The sequence below is a fragment of the Peromyscus leucopus genome, chromosome 4 (assembly GCF_004664715.2).
Source record: "Peromyscus leucopus breed LL Stock chromosome 4, UCI_PerLeu_2.1, whole genome shotgun sequence".
In the NCBI taxonomy this organism is placed as follows: Eukaryota; Metazoa; Chordata; class Mammalia; order Rodentia; family Cricetidae; genus Peromyscus; species Peromyscus leucopus.
Genome location: NC_051066.1, coordinates 9,619,284 through 9,646,926, shown reverse-complemented (window position 1 = coordinate 9,646,926; position 27,643 = coordinate 9,619,284). Strand labels below are relative to the sequence as shown.

The window sequence follows — 27,643 nt, the reverse complement described above, 5'->3', positions numbered from 1 at the left end:
CTCTAATTAATCTTTAACAATAAAAAATCAAGAGTCAAATATTGGGGTAAGAACCTGAAAGATCAGAGAAGCAGGGAGCATCTTCCAGTCGCTTCCTACGTCTACAGTCGTTACGTCTACTGTTTCTCCATCCAAAAGGGCCACGGTCCTCTCTTAGCTTCACCTCACCACCTCCTGTCTCCTCTCTCCAGTCTTCCAAACCTTATGGTCAGTTAATGACTAGTTCCACCGTCTGACTCCAAGCAAGCTTTACTTGTCAGAATGCAATCAAAGTATCACACATTTCCCCCTTCTTGTCTAAATAAAAAGCAAAGGTTTTAAATAACATAGTAAAACTATATACAATAAGTACATTAACTATATACAAATATATTCAGGCAAGAATCACATTAACAACGCGTAGCCCATTTGCATTTAGCAAATTCAGAGAAAATACTCCATTATCTATCCTATCTTGGTGGGTCCAAAGTGTTATACTTTAATATACTTAATTCACTTTCTATCCTAACTTGTATGACCAACCCAAAACTATCTTTTTATGTCTCTCAGCCCTGTACACTTTACAGCTCTTTTGTGAGTTTCTTTTCTGAATTTGGTAATAAGGAAAACTTTAACTATCTAGTCTTCAACTCCATCAGAGACCTGAGAAAGATATAATATTACCTGAGTAAACAGGAAGTGCAGAGCAAACAACTTCCAAAACTAAGAAATGACAGAAACAGCTGGCTGCCTGGACAGTCACCCAAGGTTCTTCTGTAACACCGGGGCATCCATCTTTAGCCTACAGGTCTAAAAAATCTGACAGACATTTCTGTGAAGTAGGATTTTTGAATGGCTGTCCTTCCTTGTCTTGGCAAAGTTCTGAAGTCCTTTGTTTTGTGTCCTGCTCATCCACTTTGGAAAGAATACTGTCAGCAATTGAGGCAAGGGCAGCTTCTTGCCCAGTGACTAACTTTTGCCACAAAGAATGTAAACTCCATATGGAGTTTCTTTGATGCCCATGATCTTCTCTGAGGTAGATTGGTGCTGCTAGGAGCAGACATGTCTCATTGTCATAAAAAAAAAAAAAAAGACCCTTATGTTATTAAAACATCTTAAATGCCATATTCTATAGATCTCTGAAGTGTTTGAAGACCATCTAGCTATCTAAAATCTATCTATTTGACCTTGAAAACATACCTAACATGATTACAAGTCCGAATATAATAGGTAACTAACTACTAACCTGCATTTATTATCCCAAATAGTCTGTATAATAGCTTTCAAAGATGAGAAATTTACATTATATTGTTAAATGAGCTGTATAGCTACAAGAGTAGAAATGTATGTAGTATATGTTCTAAGAAAAATAACCTTAAATTTGTATCAATATACAAAAATACCTTAAACAAGAATAGAAACATATATACAGCATAACAAAAATAATGTCAAATTTGTATCAATATACAAAAATCCATGCTAATGTAAAATATTTAAGACTAGTAGTTGCTTTTTTGGTTAAAAGTAGATTCAATAATCTACCCTTTATCCTATAATTTCTATATCTCCCCTTTTTCTTTTCAGAACAAGATCTGTGAATCTAATCGCCTTTGTTCCTGACTATTATCAATAAGAACTTGTAACCAACTCCCCCTAAATGATAAAAATTATCCATAACCCACTGAACAACCAAAAATTGCCCACCCCACCTCTTGAGAATGTGGGTGTCATGTTGTTAAAATTACTTCCTGATGTCTAGGGGCAATAGCATCTTTAGGGGACTCTGAAAAAAAATTGGATAATTGTCATGCCCTGAGAAAGCTAGCTGTATCATTTGTTACCCAGACTTTGTGTAATGGGAAAGTGCAGGGCTTATCTCAAGTCCTGGCTAGAATAGTCTGTAAGGCTGGACCATTGAAATTATCTTAAGCAGTTTGTAGTCCAAAGCCAATCTTTGGGTGGTATTTGTCAGCTTAGTGGCATTACCACAACCAAGGTGGAATTGTCATTGTCATGGTTACAGAAAACTTAAACATTTTAAATGTCGTATGTAGCGTATCTCAAAGAGGTTAAAGGACTATAATTTTTTATGTACATCCAGATTACAAAAACTTAATTCCTAGCTACCTGGTAGAAACTCAAACCCGAAATCATGTACAGGAAACTAGATGAAGCCTTTTTTTTTTTTCTTTCTTTCTTTCTTTCTTTCTTTCTTTCTTTCTTTCTTTCTTTCTCTCTCTTTCTTTCTCTTTCTCTCTTTCTTTCTTTCTTTCTTGCTTCCTTCCTTCCTTCCTTCCTTTCTCTTTGTTTTCTTTTGTTTTTTTTTTTTTTTCCAGACAGGATTTCTCTGTGTAGCTTTGGAGCCTATCCTAGAACTCACTCTGTAGACCATGCTAGCCTTGAACTCACAGAGATCCACCTGCCTCTGCCTCCCAAGTGCTGGGATTAAAGGCATGAGCCACCACCGCTGGCCTTAATGAAGCTTTTTTCTATAGTTAGTACTCTATGACCATTAATATCATGACAAAAAGATTAATATATATATGTATATATATATATATTAATTTTATAAATTTTGAGATAATTATACCTTAAGAAAGGCTTTAAAGAATCAAAATAAGCTGGGTGGTGGTGGCACATGCCTTTAATCCCAGCACTCGGGAGGCAAAGGCAGGTGGATCTCTGTGAGTTTGAGGCCAGCCTGGTCTACAGAATGAGATCCAGGAAAGATGATAAAGCTACATCGAGAAACCCTGTCTTGAAAAATAATAATAATAATAATCAAAATAAAACAAAAAAATTGCCGGGTAGTAGTGGCGCATGCCTTTAATGCCAGCACTCGGGAGGCAGAGGCAGGTGGATCTCTGTGAGTTCGAGGCCAGCCTGGGCTACCAAGTGAGTCCCAGGAAAGGTGCAAAGCTACACAGAGAAACCCTGTCTCGAAAAACCTAAAAAAAAAAAAAAAAAAAAAAATTATGAGATTAGTGGCAAAGGAATGGTCTCTTAATTTTGGTTTTTCTTCTGCCCCATATCAGATGGCTCTATTGACACGAGACAGAGATTTTGGATTTTCTTTTAACAAGCATGCTTGGATTTAGAGAAGGAGAGAGCCATGTTCCAACTCCAAAGCCAGCTTTAATTTTTAATTGAACTGGGACTACAAAAAGACCATTTGCCTTATATGTCTGTAGAAAACAGCAGAAACAAACATTTGGGAAGATTTATGAAATTTTATCCTGTTGGAAATGTGATATACCATTAGGCCAAATTACTTTTTGGGGGCCATTTTCTCTGGATTCGTCCTTTTTCTTCAGCTGTCTTAATTGTTCAAACGCCTTCAGATTCCTTAGCTAGATGCCCTCATTCTCCTGGAAAGACAAACACAAAACTCTGCCCCAACCCTAACTTTGGATAATTTTCTTTTTGGCAGGTTATATCTGATCAAATGAAAAACACTTGTTAGTCTTATAAGTTAGTTTTCTAATCCATTCATCTATGGGTGGTGATGTTGCCTTTAAAGGTTGCATTCTGAACTGGCATTTTCAAAATCCAAAGATTCAATTAATATTTGCCTAAGTTCTGGATCTGATATCATTCTATTTACAGTGGAAGTCAATCTTTGTAAAAAAAAAAAAAAAAATCAGTGAAGGTATAACTTTAGTAAATGATTCAGTTCTCTTTCCAACTTGACTTTAGCTCTGTCCCAAGCATTCAAAGCTGCTGTATGGCATAGAGCCAAGGTGTGGTCATCATATGTAGACTGTCTTTGTACATCAGCAAAACTGCCCTTTCCAAGAAGTTGGTCTTGGGAGATTCCAATACCTCTAGGCCTACTTCATTGTTCAATGGTCCTAGCCTCATCTTTCCACCAGGTCCTCCACTGTAACTGAGGACCAGTTTCCAATACTGCTGTAACCAAGTCTTCCCAGTCTTGTGGGACAATTCTGTTACTAATTGACCATGAATTTAACATCTGCCTCACAAAAGGTGAATACATACCATATAAGACTATAGCTGGGCAGTGGTGGCACACACCTTTAATCCCAGCACTCAGTTGGCAGAGGCAGGTTGATCTCTGCTAGTTCAGGGCCAGCCTGGTCTACAGAGTGAGTTCTAGGAAGAGCACAAAGCTACACAGAGAAATTCTGTCTCGAAAAACAAAACAAAACAAAAAAAGACTGTTGCTTCCTTAAATCTCCTCAAATCTAGCATTTCCACAGGAATCCTGTGAGCTCTTACACAGCCTTGGGGATACCTGTCATTTAGCTATTGTTCCTTTAAGGGGATTGGATAATTAAGGTTGATTTTTTGCTAACCTTGAGCTGTTCTTCTCTAATTTTATAATGTAATGGTGAGGTTGGTTCTCCATAAATTCCTCTTCTGTCTTTGCCTGAATATCCCTATTATCTGTTTTAATAAGTTTTTCTAAGGTTTATAACTTATCAATCAAAATTGCATTATTTTCTTTAGTAATCTCTTCTAAGGCCTGTAAATCTTGGAAGTGATATCAACCAACATTTTAGGGATAAAGCAAAAATTACCAAACCAATAATGTTTATAGTTGACATTTCATAAATTCTAGCTAAGTTACTTATTCCTCATTTAATTGTTCCATTTTTAAGCCATCCATTGTGGAATCATACAGAGACATAAGTCCCTCCATCATAATAGTGTTTTCTGTTCTTTAATGTGGGAAAAAAAACTCTCTCTTTTTTTTTTTTTTTTTTTTGGTTTTTCGAGACAGGGTTTCTCTGTGTAGCTTTGCGCCTTTCCTGGAACTCACTTGGTAGCCCAGGCTGGCCTCGAACTCACAGAGATCCGCCTGCCTCTGCCTCCCGAGTGCTGGGATTAAAGGAGTGCGCCACCACCGCCCGGCTCTCTCTCTTTTTTTAATTAACTAATTCTCCCCTTTAAGAATTCCAAGTTGGCCAGGCGGTGATGGCTCATGCCATTAATCCCAGCACTTGGGAGGCAGAGGCAGGAGGATCTCTATGAATTTGAGTCCAGCCTGGTTTACAGAGCAAGTTCCAGGACAGGCTCTAAAGATACACAGAGAATCCCTATCTTGAAAAAAAAAAAAATCCAAGTTGTCTCACAAATCTGCTGATGATGACAGTGAAGTGTGAGGCTGGTTGTTCCTGCCTAGCATGTCTGGATGAAGAACACAGGCTGTGCACAACCTGGCTGAGGACAGCTGCCTGAGGAGTGGATCCAGGGGAAGCCCACAGCCCACGAGGAAAAGGAGCCAAAGAGCCAGCCATCTGAAGGGCAGACACAGGGGAATGTGTGAAAGTTGCCTGTTGACAGGTGGAAGTGAGAACACAGAGCTGCCTTAAGGCAGAGCTGACCTGTGCTGAGGGACTAACTCCGCTGCCATTTGGAGTCCAGGTGCCTGTGCCATTTGGGGCTTGTGGAGATTTCTGTAAAGAGGCTGCAACCGGAAAATCCCAGATTCATTCAGAGGGCTTGGGGGGAAAAAAGGAAAAGCCAGTGGCAAAGTGACTCCAGCATGTGGCGCTCTTGTGTGGCCTTCTAGCAGGTGCCGGTGGCTGCAAAGTCATAGGCAAGCGGCTATTTCGTGAATTTATGCCCCAAAGTTGGGTGCCAGATGAAGCATTAATCTAATTAATCTTTAACAATAAACAAATGGGGAGTCAAATATCAGGGTAAGAACCTGAAAGATCAGAGAAGCTGGGAGCAGCCATCAGACACTTCCTACCTCTACTGTTCATCCACCCAAATGGGCCGAGATCCATCCCGCCTTACCACTTCCTGTCTCCTCTCTCGACAGTCCTCCAAATGTCTATGATCAGCTAATGGCCAGCCCCACCCTCTGACTCCCAGCCAGCCTTGTCGGAACACAATCAAAATATCACACAGCATTTGAGTGCTTGAATGACAAGTATGCAACACCATATCCACTGGTGTTTGCATTGCTGGAGACCAAACCCAGGGCTTTGTGTATGCTAGGCAGGTATTCTGCCAACTCCACCATAGCCCTACCGCCCCAAATAATCTAAACAGTCCCATCCCCTCCTCAAGCCTTCAACAGCCTCCCTGTAGAGAAAAGGGGCTGGCTAAAGAAACCCACCCTTACACTCCCATTTCTCGTTGACTCCGAATGCTTACCTAGTTGATAGGACATGGCTTGGCTCCAGCCTACTTGTTTTTGTTTCTCTGTGTAGTCTTGGCTGTCCTGGAACTCACTCTGTAGACCAAGAACTCAGATCTGCCAGCCTCTGCCTCCAGAACGCTGGGATCAAAGGTGTGCACCACCACTGCCAGCCCCTTGCCTACTTTTTTAGCTTCATCTTGAGCTAACCTCCCTGCTCTCCAGTTTCTTCCTCTACATTCTTATGCTGTCTTCACATATCCACCTGGTACTACGGACTGATTCTAGGGCCTGTGTAGAGTCGAGCACAGCACCATTGGGCTACATTCCCAAACCACATTTTTCGTTTTGTCTTTTTGGTTTTTTTGTTTTTGTTTTTTTTGTTTTTGCATGTATGTGGATGCCAGAGACTGACATTGAGTGTCTTCCTCAATCATCATTCTCCACCGTATATTATTTTGCCGGGCGGTAGTGGTGCACGCCTTTAATCCCAGTACTTGGGAGGCAGAGGCAGGTGGATCTTTGAGTCAGAGGCCAGCCTGGTCTACAGAGAGAGACCCAGGAAAGGCACAAAGCTACACAGAGAAACCCTGTTTTGAAAAATTAAAAAAAAAAAGTTTTTTTTAAAAGTGTATTAACTTTGGTTTGAATGGTTTATTATTTTTATGTGAATTGTTATTTTGCCTGCATGTATGTATATGTGAGTGTTGGATTCCACTGGAGGTGGAGTTACAGACAGGTGTGAATCTTCATGTGGTTGCTGGGAATTGAACCCAGGACCTCTGGAAGAAAAGCCAGTGCTCTTAGCCTTTTGCCTGAATGCATATAAGTGGAACTAGTATTACAGACAGTTTGTATGGGGCCATGTGGGTGTTGGGAACAAAATGTGGACCCTTTAGAATAGTAGCCAGTGCTCTTAACCTCTGGGCCCTCTCTCTAGTCCACCATTTTATGTATTGAGGCAGGGTCTTTCTTGAACTCAGAGCTTGCCCATCGTGGTAGTCTAGTTTGCTAGCTTGCCCTGGGGAGGGCATCTCTGCCTCCCTAACACAGGCGTTAGAGGCAGGCTGCATGCCCACCCACCATTGTACATGGGTTGCTGGGATCTCAGCTCCAGTCCCCAGGCTTGCACAGCAAGAACCTTGCCAGATGAGCCGTCTCCCCAGGCTGACATTTCCTCTTACAAATATCTATAACTTCAGATAATGTATTTCAGTCTGGGATTTCATGTTTGTTATCATGATTATCGTGTACTTATTACACGTGTATTATCGTTGTCTCCCAGTCTCCCTGTAACACTGAGTGACTTAGAGGCAGAAACTTGGTTTTCATCCTTTATTACTGACACTCCACAGCACCAGACATTATGCCAGGCACACTAAGTGTTAAGTAAATAACCTTGGGGTGAACACAGACCATGGGCTCAGGAGTAAGAATTTGGGGAGGTCTTCTATTACTCCCTCAAGTGGTGTGTTGGCTTACGGCAGGTTTGACAGGATTCTTTTTGTTTGTGGTTGTTTGTTTGTTTTTGTTTAAGACAGGGTTTCTCTATGTAGCCCAGTTGTCCTGAAACTTGCTGTGTAGACCAGGCTGGCCTTGAACTCACTGAGATCCACCTGCCTCTGCCTCCTGAGTGCTGGGATCAAAGGTGTGCGCCACCATACCTGGAGTGGGCTTTTTTTCTTGTTTTGGTTGTTTTTGTTTGGTGTAGAGGAAAAATTAGTAGAATCATTGTATCTAGGGTAAATATTAGAACGAAATAGTTATTTTTTACTGTATCTCTGGCAAACTCAGAGTGAATGGTTGTTTTCTAGAAGTACTTAGACCTTGAAGAAATCACTGTGGAGAACAGTGATTGTTTTCTGTTATCTACAGATTTGTTTTTTGGAAGGAGCTTTACAGCCTTTGTAAGACTTTGGTCACAAGACTATCCTGGCACACCTGGAGCGTCTTGAATTATTGTGTACTAAATAGTTCACAATAAGGACTCAAGTTGCAGAGGTGTGAAGTTTTCCTTCAGAAAACATATAGATTAGACCAGGGGCTTTGGTATGAGGGACCTGTTTTACCCAAAACACAACTTTTGTGTAATAATCAATAAATACGCCTTTGCACAGATGTTTGAGGTTCACAGAAACTGTTCATCTCTGCTGCCAGAGAGCCTAAAATTCATCTTGGAGTGATCCTTTTTCTTTGATTTTCCCACGAAACACACTACACCCGACAGTTTGGTTTTGTTTTTGAGACAGAATCTTAAGTATGTGAACCTGGGCAGTCCTGGAATTGCCTATGTAGACCAGGCGCTGGCCTCGCACTCACAGAGATCGCCTTCTCTGCCTGAGTGCTGGGATTAAAGGCGTGCACCACCACGCCGGGCTTAAAAACAGGTTTGTGACCAATGAAAGCTCAACAGTACGTGGCTCACAATCGTGTCATCGGACGCTGATGAATTTCCTCCTCTAAGTCGTCTTTCTTCAGGAAGTCGCTTCCTTCCAGCCGGAGCTCTCTGGAAAGTCTGCAAAAAAATTTACGCAATCAGTTCCCCAGCCTACAGCGCCCCAACCGCGCCTTTGTCCAATAGCTCAGGAGCACCGGATCTCTAGGTACCGCCTCTTCCGCCTACGCTACCTGGCGGCGACCGGAAACAAGCGGGCGCCCCGGAAGTTGAAGGGCGTGTCCTGCTAGCTTGGCTTCCTCAACATGGCGGCCCCCTTGTGTGTGGAGGTGGAGTTCGGGTGAGTGAGAACTGGGGCGCCGTGGGGATGGAGCGAAGCTATAGCGCCTGAATCTCGGACCTGCCGAGGCTACTGATGCCCTCAGGGAGCCGGGCCACTCGCCTGGCCTCTGACAGGCGCGGTCTCCCTGGCGACGAGGCCGTAAGTCGGAGACTAGAGATGCGCTGACAGTCCCTCCTTGGTCTGTAGCGGGCGGGACTCAGAGGCGTTGATAGCAAGCAGGTCATCTCCCAGGTGTTTTACCAGTGTCATTCCGAGCCCGGCCCACCGTGTCTGGCCTTTGGGCTCCTAAGGGGAGCACCAAGTCTCCCTGTTGAGTAATCCTTCAGTCCTTGTTTTCGGCGCCAATTCCCGCCTAGTTTCTTCTTGGATGAAAGTGTGGCTAAGATAGCACTCCTTTCTTTCTCTTTCTCAAACCTAAGAGTTTTAATCAGGCTCGAGTCTCTTTCAAAGTAGTTTGATGAGTGCCTTCTGCATCTCTCGAGCCCAGATACCAACCTCGGAGGGAGCGACCAACATTGACAGTATTGTGTGCACAAGATGAAAAGTTCCAGAATTGGCATACGTATCCATTACTTGAAGGAACACAGGGAAAATTGAAAATCTTCTCAAATCCCTACTTTGTTCTTCCAGCACACAGAAGGTCTGTCATGGCCTCAAAATCTGCAGAAGACAGACTGAGGAGATGAGAACAGACAAAGAACTGAGGCCTCTAGAGATGTGTGGTTGTTTCTTGAATAATGGAACAGCTAGTGTGTGTGTGTGTGTGTGTGTGTGTGTGTGTGTGTGTGTGTGTGTGTGTGTAGATAAACAAGCTAAGGTCGAAGTGAAGATAAACATTAGGGTAGAAATGTAAAATTATTTCCAAATGCCTATCTTCCCATTGGATGCCCCCGTTCCTTTTATGGTTTCCCTTCACTGGGTAGTTCATTCACCAGTCATTTATTGAGTGCCTACCATGTGCCAGGCAGTGAGCCAGACACCGAGGATACAAAGATAAATAGCACTCTGTCTATTCCCTACAGTGTTCAGCATTTCTGTCTCTTGGAAGGGGGTAGTCTCATGAATGTTAAGTGCAGTTTAATTGATGATATTGTCTGGCTGCTTGGATCCAACTAGAACTGTATTGGCTGGCCTCCTGACTGTTTTGCCTCTCTGACCCTTAGCCCAGCTAACACCCTACCTTCCCACCTCCCAGCCTGGGGATAAGAGAAAGCTTCCTGATGCCTTTACCAGCCTTAGCAGAACTGAAAAGGAAGAAGCTACAGGCTCTCAGCATTAGTGTTTATCCGTAGCTAGCTTGCCTTTCATTCTCAGTGAGTCAGACATGGTGTTGATTCATCAGAGATGTATTCTGTCTGCCAGATACTGTGCTGGCAACAGTGAGGAAGTCATAAGGTGAATAAGACCCTTGCCCTCCAGAGTTAGCAGATCTACACAGTTGCTTTCTTTCTAGCTTCAGCTTTCCTCACCGCTAAGAGCAATATTGAACTCCAGCAAGACAGGACAGCATTCTTTACCCACCTGTCCATCCCCTTCCATGCCTCCCCAAATAAGTGACCTATCAGAATTGTAGCCTCACGGGCCTTGGTGGTTCATGCCTGTCATCCCAACATTTGGAAGGCAGGTGCAGTTGGATCTCTAATTTTGAGGCCAGGCTGGACTGTACAGCAAGAGACCCTCCATAAAAATGTAAAAATAGCCGGGCGTTGGTGGCGCACGCCTTTAATCCCAGCACTCGGGAGGCAGAGCCAGGCGGATCTCTGTGAGTTCGAGGCCAGCCTGGACTACCAAGTGAGCTCCAGGAAAGGCGCAAAGCTACACAGAGAAACCCTGTCTCGAAAAACCAAAAAAAAAAAAAAAAATGTAAAAATAAAATAAATTAATAAATATGCTTGCCAAATCCAGAAGCCTTCCATCTATCCTCCCGATTTGGTTTTGTATGGAGACAAGGGCTTATGATACAGCTCGGGTTGACCTCAAACTTTCTATGTACCTGAGGCTGGCTTTGATCATCCTGGTTCCTGAGTGCTGAGATTACAGGGATATGTCACCCTGCCTATCATATGTTTTTAACCTCTGACCTTTGATTAACTGTGTAACTTGACAGATGTGCTCCACCTTTTATTATGAATCTGAGAAGATTTTGAAAGGAGCCACCGTGCCTGTTATTCTCTCCTCACTGTCCTAGAAGTCTAGAAACTGTTGCCTCTAAACCTTGAATAGATATGATCCTCTTGGTGCCACCAGCTCTGTTAGGTCCTTTAGAAGGCTTCCTGTCTTTTTGGGGGGTGAGTTGTTTTCAAGATGGTTTTTTTCTGTGTAACAGCCCTGGCTGTCCTGGAACTCACTCTGTAGACCAGACTGCCCTTGAACTCACAGAGATCCGCCTCCTGAATGCTGGGACTAAAGGTATACACCACCATACCTGGCTTACCTCTTTCTTGTTAGGACCAATTCTATCATCTTTTGGCATGCCTCCTGAACTGTGGTTAATAGAGGTGGGTTTTTTGTTTGTTTTGTTTTTTGAGATTTGGTATCCAAGATGGCCTATATCTCAACTCAGTAGGTAGTGGAGGAAGTCCTAGAACTTCTGATCCTTCTGCCTCCGTCTTCCCCGTGCTGTGATTACAGGCATGTGCCATCATGCTCAGTTTATGCAGTGCTGGAGATGGACTCCAAGGCTTCCTGCATGCACTGCAGTCACTCTACCAACTGAGCTACACTTCAGCCCTAGCAGAGCATCTTTAGGACACAGAATTGCACAACAGTACAGGTGTGTTTGGGCGCCTCCTTTCCAGGCTGTAATGACCTAGATTTGATTCCCTTTCCATGAGTTTGGGAAGGTGTTGGGAAAGCTGGATATACTGTTGAGATTCATTAACATGGCAAATATTTTTTAAATGTCTGCTGTATGCCAGGCCTTATTTCATTTAGAACCTGTTCCTGTTCTATAAAGTAGACGGAGACTAGACATGAATGGGTAGGTTTTTTGTTGTTGGTGGTGGTTGATTGGTCATTGAAGCAGGGTCTCATGTAACAAAGGCTGGCTTTAAACTCAGTATGTAGCTGAAGATGACTTTGAATTTTTGTTCCTCCTGCTTCTACACCCCAAGTGCTAGAATTATAGGCATGTGATACCATACCTAACTTTTAGATAGGTGTATTTTATTTTATTTTTATTTTATTTATTTATTTATTTATTTATTTTTGGTTTTTCGAGACAGGGTTTCTCTGTGTAGCTTTGCACCTTTCCTGGAACTCACTTGGTAGCCCAGGCTGGTCTCGAACTCACAGAGATCCGCCTGGCTCTGCCTCCCGAGTGCTGGGATTAAAGGTGTGCTGCACCACCACCACCACCACCGCCGCCGCCGCTGCCGCCGCCGCCGCCGCCCGGCTAGATAGGTGTATTTTAAAGCAACTAGAAAAAAATGACTGAAATGTAGACCTGTCACTGATATTACCAGACACATGCACTAGGAATTGGGGTATTGAGAGAAGAAGGAGGTATCCTGGTTAAGATTGAATGGCAGGCAAATCCTATAAAACAGAAGAGGATCTGGCCTTAGGTCTGTGGGGCCCAAATAGCCCCCATATCTGCCTCCCTAAATCAGTCCTGAGGTTAAATGTGCACCTTCTCTCACTCCAGACATGCTGACAGAAGTACTACCCTCCCTCCCCTGGGCCTAGCCAACCCAGCAGTGATGGGTCACTCAAAGCCTCATTGGTTCACTCTGTTTGTAAGAGGAAAAACAGGCTTGGCCTTGGAGCCTGGCACTACCAGCTTTGGCCACTCTTGATTATTTGCCTCCAGTTCCCACCCCACTTCTCTGACCCTCTAGTCCTGAACCCCCTGCCTATCACCCTCCCCCAGCCCAGCTGCTGCATGTGCCAACCCCTACCCAGCAGAAACTGAGGCTCTTGGAAGGGGATAAATGGAGGTTCTGTGTGAGCTTGCAGCTGAAATGGCCCTGTGCACAGCCACAGATGGGCCTTTGCTCCCCCTCCACATTTCTGCATCAACAAAGCGTGACCTTGTTTAGATGACAGTCCCCCATGTTTCCCCCATGACAATGTTTGCCTTGCCTTTGCCTCCTAGTGGGCTGCCTCAGGACATCTCTGTTCCCCGAGATTGGGAAAGGGTGGTGGGGTGGGAAACATCACATCCATCAAAAGTCTGTTAGGGCCTTCTCCGTTCAGATGCACGTGAAGTCTGAGATGGGAGTTGGGAAACTAGAAAATGAAATAGCGTGGGGCACTTAAGGCCCTACTGCCCAAACCAGAAGTCCTTCTTTCTGGACTTGGCTTTGAGCATCTCTGCTGCCTTGACCATCCCTTGGCCAGGTGCTTTCCGACAGAGCTCTGGGGTTACTTAACTTAGGGCTGCAGTCCACTATGTCAGTTGGAATTAATGTCTGCCTCCTCCCTCCTTTGCTGGGATGGCCGAGTGATGAAATGGGATGAGGAACAGCCTGTAAGTGACAAGGTGATGTGAACAGCTGGGCTTAGTCAGTGCTAAGCCCCGTGGGCTCTCTCTGCCTCCATTGCTGTGTTGTGTGCACAGTAATGCATTGAAGTGAACAGAAACAGGGTTATTTCCACCCTTACCTGGCCAGAAATGCACAGGGTCTCCAGGGCATTCCAGAAGGGCGGGCAGCTCGGCAACTTTGGAAATAAGATCAAGGCTTGAAAAGGTGTGTACATGGCCAAGGGCTGACTGGCAGCAGAGGCAGAGCCTGGTTTCCTTCTTGGGGCTGGCAGCTCTGAAGCCCGTGTTCTACTGCTGTGGACTGAACTACCTCTCAAGAAAGCAAAGGAGGCTGCAGGCTTGGGTCCTCCACTGAGTGTGAAAATGGTTTCCATCCTCTTTTCCGTGGCAGAAAGTCAGTTTGAGAGGCAGTCACTAGTCACTGAACCCTGGTCTCTGTATCTCATCTCTCACCACAGCCCTGTCCCCCAGTAATCAGACTCCTCTCAGTCCTCTTAGCAGTAACTTACTCAGCGGTCTTTCTCTGGCCTTCCTTTGCAGAGGTGGTGCGGAGCTCCTGTTTGATGGAGTCAAAAAACATCAAGTTACCTTGCCTGAGCAAGAGGGACCTTGTGAGTATTGGATTTCCTGGCTGCTCTTTGGGGCCACTGGGCATGAATGGGTCTGTGGTTCAAGTAGAAACAGTTAGGATTGTCCTGGCCAGTAGCAAAGCAAGAAGCTGCTGCAAAGTATGTTTTCCTCTCCTTGCTGGGGTTGGCCAGCTCTGCAAAAAGGAGTGAGAAATTGATCTTCACATGGGGAATGGCTGGATCAGTGGCTCATCTCTTAGGAGCACTGGATGCTCTTGCAGAGAGCCCAGGTTTAGTTCCCAGCACCTACACATCTGTAACTCCAGTCTCAGGGGATTCAGGATCTTCTTCTGATCTCTGTGGACACATACGCAGGCAAAACACTCATATAAACCAGATGTGGTAGTGTTCACCATAAATTCCAGCATTTGGGGAAGCAAAAGCAGGAAGGCCAGGTAGATCTCTGAGTTTGAGGCTAACCTGTTCCACATAGAGAGATCCAGGCTAGGCAGGACTATACAATGAGGCATTATCCCCCTTTTTTTTTTTTTTTTTTTTTTTTTGCTTGGGTGGGGGGTGGGGTGGGTGGTTGGGTATGTCGGGGGGTTTCTTTGTATATAGCTCTGGATGCCCTGGAATTCACTCTATAGACAATGCTGGCCTCAAACTCACAGGGATCCACCTACCTCTGCCTCTCAAGTGCTGGAATTAAAGGCCCAGCTTGAGACCTTGTCTTTTTTTTTTTTAAGATTTATTTATTTATTATGTATACAGTGTTCTGCCTGCATGTATGTCTTCAGGCCAGAAGAGGGCGCCCGATCTCATTACAGATGGTTGTGAACCACCATGTGGTTGCTGGGAATTGAACTCAGGACCTCTGGAAGAGCAGTCAGTGTTCTTAACCTCTGAGTCATCTCTCTAGCCCGAGACCTTGTCGTTTTAAGACAGGGTTTCTCTGTGTAGCTTTGGAGCCTGTCCTGAAACTTACTCTGTAGACCAGGCTGGTCTCTAATTCACAGAGATCCGCCTGGCTCTGCCTCTTGAGTGCTGGAATTAAAGGCATGTGCCACCACTGCCTGGCCATTGTTTTTTGTTTGTTTGTTATTTTTGAGACAGGGTTTCTCTGTGTTGTTTTGGTGCCTGTCCTGCGTGTGGCACCATCGCCCAGCTGAAACCTTGTCTTAAAAAAACAGGCTGGGCGGTGGTGGCAGTGGCGCACCCCTTTAATCCCAGTACTTGGGAGGCAGAGCCAGGTGGATCTCTATGAGTTTGAAGCCAGCCTGGTCTACAGAGTGAGATCCAGTACAGGCACCAAAACTACACGGAGAAACCCTGTCTCAAAAAAAAAAACAAAAAAAAAAAAAAACAATAGGTTGGAGAGATGGCTGAGCAGTTAAGAACACTGACTACAGGGTGGGGATTTAGCTCAGGGGTAGAGCGCTTGCCTAGCCAGTGCAAGGTCCTGGGTTCGGTCCTCAGCCCTGAAATTAAAAAAAAAAAAAAAAAAAAAAGAACACTGACTGCTCTTCCAGAGGTCCTGAGTTCAATTCCCAGCAACCACATAGTGGCTCACAACCATCTGTAATGAGATCTGATGCCTTCTAGTATGACAGCATGCATGCAGACAGAACACTGTGTACAAAATAAATAAATCTTAAAAAATAAAAAAATAGAATAAAAAACCCCACTCGTATGACTAAAATAAACAAATCTTTAAAAAACATGCTGGGCATGGTGGCACACACCTTTTATCCCATCACTCAGTGGCAGAAGGAGGAGGATCTCTGTGAATTTGAGGCCAACCTTATTTATCCAGCAGGCTCCAGGACAGCACAAGAGAGACCTTGTCTCAAAAAAACAAACACAAAATTAAAAAGAGGGTTCAGCAAATAAAGATGCTTGCCACCAAGCCTGATGGCTTAGTTCTGAGCTCCAGGACCCACGTGGCAGAAGGTTGTCCTCTGACCTCCACATGTATACAGTGGATACAACAACAAAAGAGGAGTTTATTAAAATACCAGTTTGGGCTGAAGATGGAGCTTAGCTATCGATTTGTCCAGCATGCATAAAGTCCTTTGTTTCATCCCCAACTCTGAACAAACCAGGCCTAAAACTGGGTGACCCTGTAATGTCAGCACTCAGGAGGCAGAGGAGGATGACCAGAAGTTCAAAGTTGGAGAGTTTGAAGCTGGCCCTGGGATACATAAGAGACTGTATGCAAACTCAAATACCACAAGTTATGCTTTATTTCCTCATACAGTTTGCTTGACACAAAACTATACACATTTTCACAATTCCATCCCTGTGTGACTCACTAAATACTCAGCAAGTGTCTCTTGAGTAGTAATCATTTCTTCTTCTCGACCTTAGTAGTGACGTCTTCTTTGTTCTGGGTCCTGCCTGTGACTGACCCAAGAGGTAGCTGCCCGTTTCCACTGGTTGATTAGTTGCTTCATTCACTAATGGACGTAGGAGCTCTCTTTGTGTAGCCCAGGCTGTCCCTTTTCCTCTGTTGCACCATCACAGGCATGCCCCGCTCCTGCTCAAGTCAAGTTAAAAGGTAGCTGGCCAGGGAGGGCAGGAGCTGAGCAGCAGTTCCTGGGCGCTTTAAACTGCTTAGCATGCATTTCACAGCCTCTCTGGGGCCAGCTGTTCCTTTCTCTGCTCTCCAGGCCTGTTTGCTGATCCCTTTCCTACCTCCCTCCTCTCCCCTCCCCTCCCAGTCCCTGTGCAAAATTGCTTTTGAAAAGATCCACTTTCTGCTTAATTAAACAATGAGGAGCGTCCCCTCACACATCTGTAAACCTCCTTCTGAGGCCAGTTTAGCCCACAAACTGCTCCATTCTTACCCCCATTCACTTGTAAATGGAGCCTCGGAGGTTCCCTCCACCCCTCTTCTCTTTCATCCCTCCCATGCCAGCTCTTTCTTCTCCCTTTAGCTCAGGCCTGGGGTGGGAATCCCAGAAGAGTCCTGCCTTGGAGCCCGAGCTGGTAGACTTGGTAGGGAAGGGGCAGTTTAACTTATGGACAGGATTTGAGGCCCAGGTGGAGTGGGGAAACGTGTTGACATGGCCCTGTGCTCCACAGCCCAGGGGACAGGAATAGCATAAGACACACTTGTGCATGGGAGAAAGCGCTTCAGACGGAGCAGCCCTTGTCTCCCGTGTGTTCACAGAGGCGGAATGAGGCCCTCCCTGCGGCAGCCAGGGCTATTTCTCTTCAGCTCTGAGGGGCAGTGGGTTCTCAACCTTCCTAATGCTTTGATCTTTTAGTACAGTTCCTCATGTGGTGACCTCCAGCCATACAGTTATTTCGTTGCTACTTCATAACTCTAATTTTGCTACTGTTGTGTGTTGTAATTTAAATATCTGATAAGGAAGATATCTGATATGCCATCCCCTGAAGGGGTCACACCCCACAGGTTGAGAACAGCTGATCTAAGGAGCCCTGCCAGTGGGGGCTGTCACTATCTCCTAAGCAAGGAAGGTCTACTGGGGCAAGGGATTCTGGGGGGAGGTTCCTTTTTCTTTCTTATTTTATCATATAAGGTTACCCCAGACCATTTTCATGCCAAGTATATAATGTACTTTGAGTATATTCCTTCACTTTTGTGACCCTCCCTCCCCCAGTAAGTCTTTTTTGAGGTAGGTTCTCATGGAACCCAGGCTGGCCTGTAAACTTGCTGGTTAGCCAGGGATGACCTGATCTTCCTGCTTCAACCTCCCAAGTGCTAGGATTACTGGCTTTTATCACCAAGTCTAGCCTAATGAAAGGTTCCATACTTTTACTCTAAGATGGGCACACCATGGTTCCTATGGCATGGCCACCTTTAGGTCAGGGCTCTGGCAGCCCAGAGGATAAGGAATCGAGACTTGAGTACACAGCTGAGTGCACCCATCTGTTGAGTATTTCCTGTGTGTTTGATGCTGATGTCCTGCTGCTAGCAGTTCACCTTAATCCTCATAGCAACCCCTTGGAGTGTTGGTTATTTTCCACATTGTCAGGATAAATGATACCAATACATTGAAGTGAAGTGACTTCCCCGAGGCTATGTAGCCCTCAATGCAAGCCTTTCTATTTGACCTTTAACTGTCCACCACATCGCAGCAGCTCCTCTCCCTGCTGTCCTCTGATGGGCCAGCCAGGATGGCTGGAAACCTTGCATTAGTGTACCCTCATCCTCCCCAGCACTGAGTGTGTGGCTGCCTATGGCATGCACAGCCTTGGAGTGTGAATCTTCCCACACAGTTTGCCCCAGGAGCTGGACCAACCACTAGCATCTTACAGATCTGACCACCTAAAATGGGAGGAAGATGGTGGGAGTGATGGTATGTGCCTGTAGCCCTAACTACATGGGAGGCTGAGACAGGAGTATTGTCTGAGGCAGGACCTCAGACCTGCCTGGGCAACCTGGGAAGGAAGACTACCCTTTCTTATTTCTTTTTTTGTTTTCTTTCTCTTTTTTCTTCCATTGTTGCTTGCTTGCTTGTTTTCTTGCTTTCTTTTTTTTGGTTTTGTTTTGTTTGTTTGTTTTGTTTTTCGAGACAGGGTTTCTCTACATAGCCCTAACTGTCCTGGAACTGACTCTGTAGACCAAACTGGCCTCGAACAAACTCACAGAGATCTGTCTGCCTCTGCTTCCCGAGTGCTGGGACTAAAGATGTCCCGGCTCCAGCCTCTCTTATTTCTGTTGCTCCCATCTGGCTTCCAGTGAGCACATAGCATATCCCACAAAAGGCTCGAACACTACCTGATTTGTGGTACACCTCTCTCTAAGGCTAGGGTTCTGGGCAGTGGGCAGAGCATGTGGAAAACCAACATACTGGAGAGACCAGAGGAAACAGTTCCTTTCCCTGGATTCAGGAATAACTGGTAGTCTAGGCACCACTCCAAGATTGTCTTATTTGATCCTTATATCAACGCATTCTTTTTTCAAAAAAGTTTATCTTATTTTATGTGTATGAGTGTTTTGCCTACATATAAAACTGTGCACCATGTGCATGCTTGGTACCCATGGAGATCAGAACAGGGCATTAGATCCCCAAGGACTGGAGTTGTAGATGATTTTGAAATGCCATATGGGTGATGAGAATCAGACCCAGACCCTCTGCAAGAGCAGCTAATGCTCTTAACCATTTAACCACCTCTCCAGATCTGCATTGTTTGTGCAAAATCTTTAAAATTTTGTGTGTGGTGCGTGTGCGTGTGCGTGTGCGTGTGTGTGTGTGTGTGTGTGTGTGTGTGTGTGTGTGTGTGTGTGTTTGCCAGAGGAGACTAGAAGTGGGTATCAGATCCCTGGAGATGAATTGAAAGTGGTTGTGAGCTGCCCAGCATGGGTGCTGGGAACCTGAGTCTAGTCCTCTGGGGGAGTAGCAAGCACTCTTGACTGCTGAGCCCTCTCTCCAGCCCAGTAACAATGCAGTCTTACCTCATTTTTCTTTTTTCAAGAGAGCTGAGGCTTTGACAGTTTCCTTCCTGGGTCATTTAACTGGGAAGGAATGGAGTCCAACTCAAAACTAAGCTGGCAGGCATGGTGATGTGCACCTGCAATCCCAGGACTGAGGAGATGGAAGCCCTGGAATTGGGATTTCTCAGCTATACAGCAAGTTCAAGGCCAGCCTGGCTCCATGAGACTCTTGTCTCAGGTGAAGAGTTATGACTGTCACCTTCTCCCTTCCCACTGGTGTTCCGCTGGCATCTTGGAGTAGAGTTGTGAGAACAACATCCCTGAGTATCAGACTCCCCTCTGGGAATAGCAGTGCGAGTGCCATGTTGTGTGGCAGGACAGAGAAGCTTGGGGACAGGGACCAGGAGACACACACCTCATCAGCACCACTAGGGCTTAGGAGGAGGGAGCAACCTCACTTGGCACAGGCCTTCTCCAGGGCTCTGATGCTGATCTTCCTGCCTTCTCCATTCTGCTGTCTTGAGCCTGCCAGTTGCATGGTGCCTCAGCTCTTCCCATATGTGCTTCCTTCTGTCCAGAACGCTTCCCCCACCCAAGCCCATTCATCCTTCAGGCCTAAAGCTTCAGTGTTAACACTCTTGGAAAGGCTTTTCCTGGTCCCACAGGAGTTAGCACACACCACAGCTAATTAAGTAATGTCTGCCGCCTCTGCTGCCCTCTCACAAGGAAGGCTCTGTGTCCATCTTGCTGGCCTCCATCACCCTAGTGCCTGGCACAGGATAGTTGCTCAATAAATGTTTGTCTCGTGAATGGTGGCTGCTAGAGGGAAACTGTGCCCAGGAAGAGTGGAAGGAAGGAAGATAGTGAGAAGGTGAAAGTAAGGTTCTCTACCCCAGAGCCACCCCAAGCCACCAGTCCCCGACTCTGCCTAACCCTTCCTCCTCCCCTGGGCGCCTTTGGAAGCCGACCATCTGGCTTGGAGCCTATTTGCATATTGTCTGGGCCTCAGCAAGCCAAGCAAGATGTCCCCGGGGGTGCGTTTCAGGCCAGGCTGAGTGGCCCTTGCAGCCTGAGAAGGGAGCCATGAGTTCCACCTCTCCCCACCCCCAAATCCAGGCACAGGGACAATACAAGCTGCTGTGATGCAGCAGCCTCACCATGGTAACAAGCTATCAAAAATGTAGGCGGGCCTGGAGTGGGGGGCAGACAGAAGAAGGAGGGAGTGACCTCCGCGAATAGGAGCATCATGATAAATGAGCCAGTACTGGGCAGCAGACTCATCTCCCAGCCACCCCTCTGGGAGTCCATGGCAGTGTCATCACGTGGATGACCCCAACATGACCACTATCCCTCCTCTATTCCCAAGCTATCTAGAGTGGAGCAGAAGCACCCCATGGAAGGAGCCAGGGCTGCTTCCCAGGAGAGCCCTGATGCTATACCAGCACGCCAGGACTGTCGATAAAGCCTGTGGTCACTGACTGGGCCCACCTCTTCCCAGTCCTTCCATGTCCAGACACACAGGCACGGCCCTGGCTGCTGAGGCTGGCTGATGCCTAGCTGATGGATGTGTCAGACTCCAGTAGTTCTATCGAACAGCCACAAGATGTATGGGCTGGCGGCCTACCAGACAGTGCCAAAATGGAGGCCAATGGGATTCAGGACCGGAGGGAAGCCTCTGCAACCTGGGCCTTGGGGAAGAGTCCACCAGGAGCCCAAGTGCAGCTTGAGGGAGGCAGCACTCTTCCTCCTTGCCTTGGGCACTTAAAAAGGAATTTTAGCCAGGCTGTGGTGGTGCATGCCTTTAATCTCAGGCCTTGGGAGGCTGAAGCAGGCAGATTTCTGTGAATTCAAGGCCAGCCTGGCCTACAGAGCAGATTCCAGGACAGTCAGGGCTACACAGAGAAACCCTGTCTTGGAGGGGAAAAAAAAAAGGAATTTTTCATTGGGAGATGGCAATTTTAGTCCATGAACACTACTTGTCCTGTGGGTGTGTGTGTCCAGCAAATAGGGACTGGTTTATTCACACTGCACCTTCCTACCCCCTGGCCCTACCCAAGGCTGGACTGCATGTGCATTGCAACATAAAGCTCACACTAGGAGCAGAGTGAAACTTCCCTGTGTCCTAGCAGTCCTTTATTCTAGGACTTTGGGATAATCTAGGCAAGACAGCTCAGGCCACGCTCTCACCTTGCTTCAGCTTCACCTCAGAACTCTGGCTCAGGTGCCCTGAAAGGCAGCAGGCCCTCTAAGACACTGAATCAGGACACGCCCCTATGGCTTCCTGAATGCTAGTTGTTTCTCTAGGACCTTTGTTCTCAAGTCCCCTGTGAGAGCAGGACCTCCAGGAGCCCCAGAAACAATCCAAGTGAAGAGTGGTTGAGGTCCCGGGCACCACGGCCCTTATAGATGCAGACCAATTCAGTTTGCTATGGGCTGGTCCCCTGCTCCTAGGAAAGGCTGGTAACCCCGGAGATCACTGCCTCCACATGCTGTACAAAGAGACTGGTGGCCATCCCAGAGCCCATCCCAGGAGAGAGCTCTGGATGTTCAGCAGAGCAGGAGAGGTCCTTGCAGCCCAGAACCTCTTGCCTTGGCAAGGTGGCCACCCCCCGGGGGCTGCAAAAGTGGGGGTAGTGAGCAGTGATTTGTCAGTGTCTGCCTGGTGAGGAGCCTTCTCTCCCTCTGCTAGAGGAAATTAACTGATGTTATCGGCTCAGTGATTGTTTTTCTCCCCTCACAAAGGGAAATATATGCAGACCCTGCCTGTGAGCAAAGCTGAGGCCTCCCCAGCTGGACCGGCAAAGATAGATAAAGGTGGTCGTGGTCTTCGATGCTCTCTAAGCGGCCTTGTTGAGGGAGCATCAGTGTGTGCATATGTGTAAGCATATACATGTAAGTGCATGCAGAGTGTAGAAGAGGGTATTGTATCCCTGGGAACTGGAGGTGGAGGTGGCCATGAGCCGCCCAATGTGAGTGCCAGGGAACTGAACTTGGGTCCTCTGAAAGAACGGTCCCGTCCCCCCCCCCCCCCCCCCCCCCCCCCCGCTTCGCCAGTAAGCTTCACCAGTAAGCCATCTCTCCGGCCCCTGTCCCTGCCTTCTGTAGTGAGCCCCCCCCCCATGCCTTTGGCTGTGCTGTGGCCCCTTCTCTGAAGACTCGTCTAACAGTCATGGCCTCTCCTATTCAGGTTTCTGGGCCCCATGAACCCCATGGTCACTTTCTTCTGTGCCAGGCAAAGCTTGGGGCCTGGGGATGAGTCGGGTTTGACCTTGGTTTGTTCTGTGCCTCCCTCTCTAGGGGACATCCGGAACCTCCTTGTCTGGATCAAGAAGAACTTGCTAAAAGAGCGGCCAGAGCTCTTCATCCAGGGAGAGAGTGTGTGAGTTCCCTCCCCCATTCCCTGAGCAAGGCAGAGAGGGAGGTTGTCTAAGCCTGCGTCCTGGGGTTCTGACTAGCTGGTCCTCGAGTCCTCTGGCCCTCTTTTCTCAAACTCCTCTGAGGAAAGAGCTGTTTCCAGTTTGCTTGTCTACACAAGGCTGTTTGAGGTTCTTAAAAGCCTGTATGAAAGCGCCTGGTCATGCATCTGGTTACTACCTGGTTACTTTGCTCCTCCTGACCTCAGTTATCCTCTGTACAGAAAATATCAAGAAAGCCACACTGCTCAAGGTCTCCCTCATCCTGATTGATCTAGGACAGTTGTCCCATAGGCCTTTCCTCAATGACAGAAGCATTCTTTATCAGTGCTGCCTGGTGGTAGCTGCTGCCACTTGTGGCTGAGTGAACCCTCAAAGTTGGCCAGTGTGACTGAGAAACTAAATATTCCATTTTAGCTGGGTGTGGTGGCGCACACCTTTAACCCCAGCTCTTGGTAGTCAGAGGCAGGTGGATCTCTGTAAGTTTTAGGCCAGTCTGGTCTACTTAGAGGGTTCTAGAACAGCCAGGGCTACATAGTAAGACCCTGTCTCAAAACCAAAACAGAACAAAAGGCTAAGGTGGGAGAATTGCCACACGTTTGAGGACAGCCAGGGCTACATAGCAAGAATCTGGCTTCCAAATCAAACACAGGCTGGAGAGGTGGGTCAGAGGTTGAAAGCAAGGACTAGTCTTCCAGAGAACTGAGTTTGATTCCCAGCACCCACACCGGGTAGCTCACAACCACCTGTCACTGTACCTCCAGCTCTGACTTGTTCAGTCTCTGCTGCACCTGCACTCACCTATACACACATACACAGAATTAAAAATTAAATAAATAACACTCAAAATATTCCATTTTCTTTGTTTGTCCTTGAAGTGGCTATGTGTGGTCAGTAGGTATCACAATGTGAGCTATCACAGAGACGAGGTTCCAGGTTACCGCATGCACGTACCCTCTCAGACACACATAGTTCCCCACCTGTTCCAACCTACTAGCAAAAACCCAGGTTCCTCCTGCCAAGTCATTCCAGTTCTAAACAAAGATGGTCTCCTGTGTAAAGGAGGTGGGCCATGAAATTGGGAGACTCTTGCGTCTGCCTTCAAGAATGGGTCCCCCTGTGGGCTGGGACTGCTCTCCACTCTCCAGTTTCTGGCACAGCAGTCCTGGAAGCCACCTGCAAAGACACCAGTGCTCCCTTGACCATTGCCAGTAGGAATCAGGACTGGTTCTCAGACATGTAGGTGCCTGGTGCCACTGGCAGCCTTCTTTGGCCCAAAAGAGCTGAGCTTGCCTCCTCCAGAATAGGCATCTTGGAGGCCTAGAAGCCAAAGCCCTTCCTTTCCAGAGCCCAGGAGAGTAAGATTAGACACTGGGAAAAGTAGGTTCCTCCTGCCGGTTACTGAAACATAGTGGTAAGCAAGCCCTGCACACCATTTTGTTATAGTCCTCAATAGTCCTTGTGGGGCAGATCGTACAATTGGCTCTGTTTTCACATAAAGAAAGCCTTGCCTGAAGTTTGGGTGGTAGATGATGCTGACCGTTTTCTTTGAGATGCCCTCAAGACCTTGACTGTCTGACCTGGTTTCCTGATCATGCAGACTATGGCCTCTGCTTGTTGGGAAGTTGGGAGAAAAGGTCCCCCCCTCCCACTCCTGCAGCCCACAGGCTCTGATCCTCCTCACTACCTCTTTCCCACAGGCGGCCAGGAATTCTGGTGCTGATTAATGATGCCGACTGGGAACTGCTGGTCAGTACCTCCAGTGATACTCTTCCCCAGCCCCTGCCTTCAGTGGGAAATGCTGCTTCAGTGGGGAAACCCTGGGCCTCTGATCAGTCCAGGTCGGGGCTGGGAAATCTGTCTCATTCAACCCCCCCCCCCATGGGGCTATTCCTGTCTTCCATCTCAAATAAGGAGGGATTGAATGGCTGCCGGGGAGGGAGGCAGGGAGCAAACCCATCCTGGAGATTTGAAAGTTGGATGTGTAAGATCTCCATTTTTCTGGTGAGGTTTTTCATTCATTCCCAGAACAGCCACCTTTACGTTTTTCTCTTCCCTGTCCCAACATCTGGCAATGACCTAGACCATGTTCTGATGGTCCCTGTCCCTCTTTCCTGCCCCAGGGGGAGCTGGACTACCAGCTGCAAGACCAGGACAGCATCCTCTTCATCTCCACACTGCACGGCGGCTGAGGGCTCCTCTGTGAGCCCAAGCACCTTTGCAAGGGGAGCCCAGGACAACCACACCTCTCCTTGGGCCCTGCTTCCAGTCCTCAGTTCCCCTTGGCTGCCTCCTCTGCAGTACCCCTGAGCTCCCTCTAGGCAGGGAAAAGAGGCCAGGTGCTAAAAATGAGCCTGTTTGGGCAAGGCACGTGAGCAGGGAGGGAGAGCAGACGCCCGAGCCCAGCACTCCTTCCAGCAGCTGAGGTGGGGGAGGGCACCCATGTGACATGTCAGGAGTGGAGGGGCTCTATGCCCAGGTGACCAGCTGCTTGCCCCCCCTTCTGTCTTGGTATACGTAAGCACTGAGTGACGGCCTGGAAGGCACTCCAGTTCCTGAGACATCTTCATGGGGAAGATGGATGAACTTGAGTAACTGATGAGAAGCCCCTCTCTTGCCAAAGATTAGAGGGGCCTCCGCCTCAGTTTCCCCATCTGGACACTGAGGACTCTGCTTGTCCCCCACTGATGTCATTATGGAACCCCAGCTGGGGTCCCCTATTCAGTGCTCACCTCCCTCCCCTCCACCCAGCAGCTGCTCTCCTAGCCACACCCCTCCTCCTGTTCCCCCCATCCCCAGCCCTTGACCCTGGCTGGCCTCCCCCCTACATAGGCCACCAGATGGGCTCCTGAGACACTCCCCAGGCTGCCTACAGCTCCTTCTGCTGAGGGCAGAGAATGGGAGGAAGTAGCCTAACCTTAGACAGAGGGGTGGGGCCTCAGTGTGTAACTCCCAGCATCCTGAAACCAGCGGGGTTTGGGTGTGCAGCACCTGGTAGGCAGAGGGCTGTGCCCCCCTTTCCTCCATCCTTCTGGAAATCTGAGGACCTTGTGCCTGCAGCTGGCCTTGGGCAAATAAAAAGACTAGGTTGTTTACTAGCCTTGCTTGAAGCTTCATCCTTAGAAACTGGTGGTACCCTGTATCCCTCAGATCTATGTATGGGCTCTGTTCTGAGCCAAGGGCTCAGATGACCTTCACCTGAAAGGCTAACACATGATCTGTTCCAAAGAGAGGGTGGTTCCGCGGGCCGTCTGGAGAAGGGAGTGTAGACCCATAATGATCAGTGCCCACCCTCAGCCGTTCTCAACAGGCTTTGTTCTACCCGCTGCACGAGAGGGGTGGCCTAAGAAGACCGCTGAGCCCCATGACTTCCATGACCTGCAGAAAAAAGCTTCATCCGACCCAAAGTGTTGCTTTTCCTTAAACGTCAGTAAGGCAGGATTCCGTACCCCACATAGATGAGAGCGCCTGATGTGGGCCGATTGAGAGTGGAGAACACACGGCCCTGGTTGGAGAGCTGACCTCTGGGCTTGTGTGGGTGGGGGAGCTAGGTTGGGATTATTGGTAAGGACTGGCTGGGTGCAGACTAAGGCCAGTGTTGGGGCCAAGCACTGTTGAGACTGTGCTGATGTCAGGCCGTGTCTTCGCTCTCACAGCTTGTCATCTTTAGAGGGTCAGCCTGTCCTGGTTTCTGTAACACTCCCTCCCTGCAGTAGTACCCCCTGAGCTACTGGGGATAAGTTGTAGGGCGCCTTCTGCAGCTGCTGTGGCACCCCAGTTAATGTTGAGCATTCAGGAGGATGGGCTGAGGAAACGAGCTTTCCCCATCCGGGGTGCCAGTGCCATCGCGCAAATTGGCCGGAGCCCATTCATCCTAGTCCACTCGGGTCATTTTAGTTTCTGGCAGAAAGGGGTCAGAGACAGGTGACTCAGCCCATCAGCGCCCCACAGCCCCCCTCCCGTGCAACTCATGGCCCTTGCTTTTGAGGAAATAAACAAGTCCCACTACCTCTGAAGATTTTTCTTTAATGAGGATTCGTTTGTCCAAGTTCTTATTTCCAAAACCGAGGCGGTTGCCCGGCTAGCGCGCATCATTCCCCAGCTTCTCGGTTTCTGGCGGCGGTGGGAGGCTCAGCCCATCAGTCGGTCCAGAGGAGCTTGTGGGAGGGGTTGGTTGACTGATTTGGGATATACGGGTTGGTTTCGGGGTTTTTTTGTTGCTGTTGTTTGGGAGTACTGGTTAGGGGACAGGTTAGAACAAATTCAAAACGAGTTAGCGAACGAATTCTGCTGGCATCTGCCTTCTCCCCGACTAACTGCGGCTCTGGCCAAGGACCGGCTGCACGAACCACATTCGGGTCCCGCCGCTGTGTGCCAGATTCGTTACGGCTGAAATTTGAAAACGGGAAAACCAGTGCGATCAACTGGAGACCCTGCCAGCGGACACAGGTCACCCGCAGAGGAGGAGACGAAGGAAGGAGGTGAGGATGAGGATGGCGGCGCTGGTCGCTGGTCGTAAGGACTAGTGTCCCTTCTTTGCGCCAGTCTGGGGCCACTATGCTTTTGCTGGGACCTGCCAGCCGCCGCCCCAGGGTCTCCCAGCGTGGACCTCCTCTCTGCGGACCCGTTTCTGTTGAGCTCGGAGCTCAACCACAGATGTCCAGCCACAATTCTCGGTTGGCCGCAGACTCGTACAAGAATTGCGTTTGGACAATCAGTGGCGAAGCCCCTGAGTTCAGGGCCCCGGTCTCCTGCGGGGTTCTGCCTGGCTCCTTAAAAGCGCACACCAGATCTCGGGAGCTGCGCGTCGGAATACCTCGCAGAAGCTCATCAATCGCAGCCCATCCCGCGGTAAGGTGGACGAGCGGCATGCAGATCCTGGCCCTGCACGGGCATCCCCATTGCCCCCAGCGTGTTTCCTTCCATCGTGGCCAAGGGT

The 27,643-nt window shown here is 47.8% G+C and overlaps 1 protein-coding gene across 2 annotated transcripts; it reads left to right on the top strand.

The window, feature by feature from the left end:
• Window positions 1-8,724: 8,724 nt before the first annotated feature.
• Urm1 (ubiquitin related modifier 1) lies at window positions 8,725-26,712 on the top strand. Of its 2 annotated transcripts, XM_028883286.2 has the most exons (5): window positions 8,726-8,826; window positions 13,856-13,926; window positions 22,589-22,670; window positions 24,405-24,453; window positions 24,828-26,712. In XM_028883286.2, the coding sequence occupies exons 1-5, from the start codon at window positions 8,792-8,794 to the stop codon at window positions 24,894-24,896; spliced, it is 306 nt and encodes a 101-aa protein (XP_028739119.1). In that variant the 5' UTR covers window positions 8,726-8,791; the 3' UTR covers window positions 24,897-26,712. The 2 variants fall into 2 exon arrangements, with proteins under 2 accessions (XP_028739118.2, XP_028739119.1); XM_028883285.2 differs by lacking the exons at window positions 22,589-22,670; window positions 24,405-24,453; window positions 24,828-26,712 and adding an exon at window positions 22,034-22,306 and having other exon boundaries at window positions 8,725-8,826.
• Window positions 26,713-27,643: the final 931 nt, after the last annotated feature.